At 47.7% G+C, this 6,530-nt stretch overlaps 1 protein-coding gene across 1 annotated transcript in view; it reads right to left on the reverse strand.

Moving 5' to 3' along the window:
• ANKS3 (ankyrin repeat and sterile alpha motif domain containing 3) overlaps positions 1 to 6,530 on the reverse strand; it is a 53,819-nt gene that overhangs the window by 7,319 nt on the left and 39,970 nt on the right. The window contains exon 7 of the mRNA XM_011961422.1: positions 1,569 to 1,736. Coding sequence (XP_011816812.1) covers positions 1,569 to 1,736 — 168 coding nt within the window. The remainder of the gene's footprint in view (positions 1 to 1,568; positions 1,737 to 6,530) is intronic.

Consider the following 6,530-nt stretch of genomic DNA (forward strand, 5'->3'; position numbering starts at 1 on the left):
CCTGCCTCGGCCTCCTGAGTAGCTGGGACTACAGGCGTGCACCACCATGCCTGGCTAATTTTTGTATTTTTAGTAAAGACAGGGTTTCACCATGTTGGCCAGGATGGTCGCGATCTCTAGACCTCTTGAGCCACCTGCCTCGGCCTCCCAAAGTGCTGGGATAACAGGCGTGAGCCACCGCGCCCAGCCTCAAATTTCTTAATTACTGGCAAAGAAAATATATGCACATATAGAAAATTTAAATTTCACAAGGTATGAGAGGAAAAAACAAAAATCCCTTGAAATACCACACCTGAGACCACCACCGTGATTACTTCTTTGTGGATACGTACAAAGAACCGCACACAGGCGGCTTCAGACATGTCTGATTTTGAGAAAGCATCTGTTGTACAGCTCTATAAATTAATGACCAACCCAGCCCCAGCATGACAGCCTCCTTCCTGTGCCCACCACACCTCAGGCTGCAGCAGGTGGCAGGGACCCTTTGGAAGGAAGAGACTGTCACTCAAAATGACCAGCCCGGTGTCCCAGAGCCAGTGCTCACAGCTCAGCGGACGGGACACAGGCGGGCCCTCACGCTGTGGTGGGGCTGGCCAGCAGCTCGAGAGAGGCCTTCCCAGTGGCCCCGTCCACTCGCCCCTCCCAGGACGATGGAAGAAGGTGGGTCTCCAGCTCCCAACCCAGCACCCAGGCTTGAGAAGACAGAAGTCTGTGCATCTGCTTGTTCCTGGGGTTTTAGAAGGGAATTCAATTACTCGTGTACCCTTGGCTGAAACACTGTCTACTCTCACTTTTCCAAGTCCTGGCCTCAAAGAGGCCTTGTTCCCGAGAGGGACCAGCCCCGAGGCCTGTGAGAGCAGCAGCCTTGGCCTGGCCATGACTGGGTCACAGCCATCAAAGGAAGACAAAACTCACACCTCCAGCTGAGCTCTGGGACAAACCACAGTGGTAGAGAGTAGGCACCAAACCCAGCTCCCCGAAAAACAGCTCCCAGCACTCCCCAAGAGCAAAATGCTCAACAGCCTGGGGCTGGCAGTCTGAGAATCAACTTGAGATCTGAAAAGCCACAGGCTAGGAATCTTCACTACCAAGTGGGCCCTCTCTCAGGAGGGTCTGAGCACAACTTCACCGCCCTGAGAAAACAGCAGGGCCTGCCCTTGGTCTCCTACCCCCAGCAGCATACCTGACCCAGCTGCCGTGGGCAGGGCAGGGAAGTGAACTTTACGCTTTGTGTCCTTCCTGCGTAAGCCAACCCACCAATGTGATGAATGAAATCTGAGCGGGATACATTTCTGCTGCAGGAGAGAAAGTTCTATTCCTAACTTTAGGCAATGAAAAGGAAACTCAAGGAGATTAAGCAAAAAACAAGAGCTAGTCCGTGACCAATGCATTTCCATCAGTGGACTCAATCCTGAGTCTCCCTAAGCATGAAGGCTGGGCCACCTGTTCCATTGCCACCCGAGGTCCAGCGACCCATGTTGCAGGGGCCTAAGAGCTATTCCATTCTCGCCAACACAGAATCTTGGTATGCAGTGAGAAAGAGCCCTGGGGAAACGCAGGCCACTCACCATAGTGAGGCCGTGGGGCTCTGCCGCCCAGGCCAATGCCTGTGATCCTGGCCAGGGCTCGCGGTCCCTCGTGGATGCTGACACCCTTCTTCCGGCACGGCCTGTGTCTCTGAGGAGCAGGGCAGGACTCATCAGAGGAGCTCAGATCTTCGTACTTTTCTGTGGTCAAACACCAAGATTAAGATAGTCTGTTCAGTGATGGACTCATGTACTAATCCTTACGGCAAACTGAAAGGAAGTAACTGTCGCCGGTTTTGTTAAATTAAGGAGAAGGGTATCTGCCAGGGCATCACTTTTGAGAAATGCCCTAACAGGCCGGGGCGCTGTTCCAATGGGCCACAGGCAGCTGCAAAGTTAGTGAGGATGGAAAGTTTCATTTTTCTTGAGACAGAGTCTCTGTCCCCCGAGCTGAAGTGTAATGGCACGATCCTGGCTCACTGCAACCTCTGCCTCCTGGGTTCAAGCGATTCTCATGCCTCACCCTCCCAAGTAGCTGGGATGACAGGTGCGTGCCACCATGCCCACCTTTTTTTTTTTTTTTAAGTAGAGACAGGCTTTTGCCATGTTGGCCAGGCTGGTCTCCAACTCCTGACCTCAGGTGATCTGCCTGCCTCGGCCTCCCAAAGTGCTGGGAATACAGGCGTGAGCCACCACGCCTGGCCAGGAGTTTAATTCTTATCTCTGTCGAGGTTTGCAAAATTGTTCATAAGCCTGTATTGTTCATAATCAGAAATTCTGTTCTAATTGGAATAAATAAAATCCATCTCTTCATTAAAATATACGATAATATCAGTCACAACTGCTTTTTCCTAATCCCTTCCTTTGGAGGCAACTTTTTTTTTTTTTTTTTGAGATGGAGTTTTGCTCTTGTTGCCCAGGCTGGAACTTCTGCCTCCTGGGTTCAAGCGATTCTCCTGCCTCAGCCTCCCAAGTAGCTGGGATTACAGGCACGTGCCACCGTACCCAGCTAATTTTTGTACTTGAGTGGAGATGGGGTTTTCTCATATTAGTAGGTTGGTCCTGAACTCCTGACCTCAGGTGATCCACCCACCTCAGCCTCCCAAAGTGCTGGGATTATAGGCATGAACCACTGTGCCCGGCTGGAAACAACTTATTAAGGAATTCTGTTTTTTCTTTTTTTATTTTTTTGAGACGAAGTCTCGCTCCATTGCCCAGGCTCGAATGCAATGGCACCATCACGGCTTACTGCAAACTCCACCTCCCGGGTTCACGCCATTCTCCTGCCTCAGGCTCCCGAGTAGCTGCGACTACAGGCGCCCGACACCATGCCTGGCTAATTTTGTTTTTGTATTTTTAGTAAAGATGGAGTTTCACCATGTTAGCCAGGCTGGTCTTCTTGATCTCCTGACCTTGAGATCCACCCGCCTTGGCCTCCCAAAGTGCTGGGATCACAGGCATGAGCTACCGTGCCCGGCTGCAATTCTGTAATTTCTAAAACATGGCATGTGTTTGCTATGATTAAGTATTTCAAATCACTGCCCAGTCTGAGCTTTCAGAGCTCAACCCAGAACTTTTACTATTTTGTAGCTTTTCAGTTTTTCATATTTTCTTGTCTAAGGCTCTGATCCGATTCTACTTTTACGAGATACGTGAGTTGGATGCAGGAGAGAATGGTGAGATCTCCTTGTGGAGCTGGTAAGCCGACACGGAAATGAAGGGAGAGGTCCTTTGTGCTACCATTTTACTACCTGAGCTGTGTTTACTATGAAATGATCCCAACGCCAGGGAAGGAGCTGGGCTGAGCCTGACCCTGAGAAAGGAGCTGCTCGCTCAAGTGCGAACTGACAGGATAATTCAGGGCAGGCCAGCAAAGAGGCAGCGCTCAGGCCCTGAACGTGGGCCACTCTGTTCTTCCCCATGAAGAGGCTGAGGCCCTGGCGACTGAGCTAGCCATGTGGACACACACCCCCTCACACTCAAATATCTACAGCACCCCAAGGAGACTGTGCTTCCATCCAAGCTAAAGGGGAGGGAGCTGTAAGACAAATGCACAAAGGTGGCAATAAGCAAGAGAACGGCAGATGCGTGAATCTCGGCACCCAACACACCCTCAGAGCGGCTTAAAAATAACAGGCAGATGGAAACCACAAAAAAGCCAGAGCTGCAATCCTGCTATCAAAGTGGAAATCAGGGCAAAACGCATTAAATATGACAGAGGAGGACTTTTTTTTTTTTTTAAGACAGAGTTTCCCTCTATACCCAGGCTGGAGTGCAGTGGCACAATATCGGCTCATTGTAACCGCCTCCCGGGTTCAAGTGATTCTCCTGCCTCAGTCTCCCAAGTAGCTGGGATTATAGGTATGTGCCACCATGCCTGGCTAATTTTTGCATTTCGAGTAGAGACAGGGTTTCACCATGTTGGCTGGGCTGGTCTCGAACTCCTGACCTCAGGTGATCTGCCCGCCTTGGCCTCCCAAAGTGCTGGGATTACAGGCATGAGCCATGCCCGGCTAGAAGGACATTTCTAATACTGAAAGCCGTAATTCACAGTGAATCTATAACAAGTTATGAAAATCTGTCACCAAAAATGCGCCAACTTCCTTCATAAATCAGAAACACACTAATAGGTAATTTTGTAGAAAATGGACTAAAAGTACATAATCCTAAATAAGATACAGATACGCTAAATTGTATACACAGAAAATAGAGAATTCAACTTCTTCTCAAGCAAAACAATGGAACGTTAAAAAATATTGATCAGGGCTGGGCGTGGTGGCTCACGCCTGTAATCCCAGCACTTTGGGAGGCTGAGGTGGGCGGGTCACTTGAGGTCAGGACTTCGAGACCAACCTGGCCAACATGGTGAGACGCTGTCCCTACTAAAAATACAAAAAACAAATCAGCCAGGCGTGGTGGCAGACGCCTGCAATCCCAACTACTCGGGAGACTGAGGCAGGAGAGTCGCTTGAACCTGGGAGGCGGAGGTTGTGGTGAGCCAAGATTGCGCCTGGGCACTCAAGCCTGGGTGACAGAGTGAGACTACATCTGAAAAAATATATATCTATTGATCAGCAGGTGATAAATAAGATGACAAAGAAGTTCTGTCAAGGTAAGAATTATAAACACTCCCTGATCAGACACATTAGAATAAAGTTGATCAGAATAACAGGAGAAATTAATCACGAGATCAAAAAGGCCCTTCCACCGAGAAATTAACAAACAAAAACAACCACAAGACTTCTATTAGACAACTTGTGGGTGAAGGAGAAAATATAAATAAAAATTACAGAATTTCTGAAAAATAACAGGGAAAGTATTAAATACAGAACCCCCAGAATACACTTAAAGCAGCAATCAGCAAAAATTCACAGCCTCTAACATTTAGCAACAGAAGGGAAACAATGAACATGAAAGAAACTTCCAACTCAAAAAACTAGAACAACAACAAAGTAAGCCAAAGAAAAATAAAAGCAGAAATTAAACCCTCAGTAGGTCTCCTTAATAAATCAAAATCCGATGGGTTTTTCTTGTTTTTCCACTAAACAAAGTACTAGTATTTAACTTAAAAAGAAAAAAAGGAACAAACACAAATATTCAAAATAAGAAGTGAGGCCGGGCGCAGTGGCTAACACCTATAATCTCAGCACTGTGGGAGGCTGAGGTGGGAGGATCACTTGGGCCCAGGAGTTTGAGACCAGCCTGGGCAACATAGTGAGACACTGTCTCTATTTTTTTTAATATAAGAAATTTTTTAAAATACAAGAAATGAGATCCAGAAATTCCACTAGTGGTTATTTATCCTAAAGAAAGAAAATCAGTATACCAAAGAGATGTCTACACCCTCATGTTATTGCAGCACTATTCACAGTAGCCTAGATAGAGAATCAACCGAGTCCATGAGTGGATGAATGAAGAAAGAAGACTTTATATACACAATGGAATATTATTCAGCCATAAAGAATGAAATCGGATCATTTGTGGCAACATGAATAAGCGTGGGAGAGACTATGTTCGGTAAAATAAACCAGACAGAAAAGAAAGACAAATGCCAGCCAGTGCGGTGACTCACACTTGTAATCCCAACACTCTGGGAGGCCAAGGTGAGAGGATCACTTGAGCCCAGGAGTTCCAAACCAACCTGGTCAGTATAGCAAGACCCCGTCTCTACTAAAAAATAAAAAATTCGCCAGCTGTGGTGGTAGGTGCCTGCAGTCCCGGCTATTCGGGAGGCTGAGATGGGAGGATCACTTGAGCCCAGGAACTGGAGGCTGCAGGAGCCAAGATTATGCCACCACACTCCAGCCTGGGTGACAGAACGAGACCCTGTTTCAAAAACCAAACAACAAAAAAGACTACATGACCACATGATCTCACCCATTTACAGGATTTTTAAAAGCTCTTGTCAAGCATGTAGAGTAAAAGAGTGGATATCAGAGGTTGGGGGTGGGGAGGCAGTGGGAGAGACTGGTCAATAGGTGTAAAATTACAGAACGAAGAACGAAGTTCTGGTGTTCACAGCAGAGTGACTACACGGAACAACAGTGTATACCTCAAAACAGCTACTAGAAGACAGGACTTTAAATGTTCTCACCTCAAAGAAATGATAAATATGAGGTGATGGATAAACTAATTACCCTAATTTGATCATTACACAATGTATACACGTATCAAAACATCACACACTGTACCCCATAAATATAGAGTTATTTTGTGTCAATTAAAAATGAGATAAATGCCGGGCGCGGTGGCTCACACTTGTAATCCCAGCACTTTGGGAGGCCGAGGCGGGCGGATCACAAGGTCAGAAGATCGAGACCACGGTGAAACCCCGTTTCTACTAAAAATACAAAAAATTAGCCGGGCGCGGTGGCGGGCGCCTGTAGTCCCAGCTACTCAGGAGGCTGAGGCAGGCAGGAGAATGGCGTGAACCCGCGAGGCGGAGCTTGCAGTGAGCTGAGATCACACCACTGCACTCCAGCCTGGGCGACAGAGCAAGACTCC

This window comes from Colobus angolensis, unplaced genomic scaffold, assembly GCF_000951035.1.
Source record: "Colobus angolensis palliatus isolate OR3802 unplaced genomic scaffold, Cang.pa_1.0 Scaffold55, whole genome shotgun sequence".
Taxonomy (NCBI): domain Eukaryota; kingdom Metazoa; phylum Chordata; class Mammalia; order Primates; family Cercopithecidae; genus Colobus; species Colobus angolensis.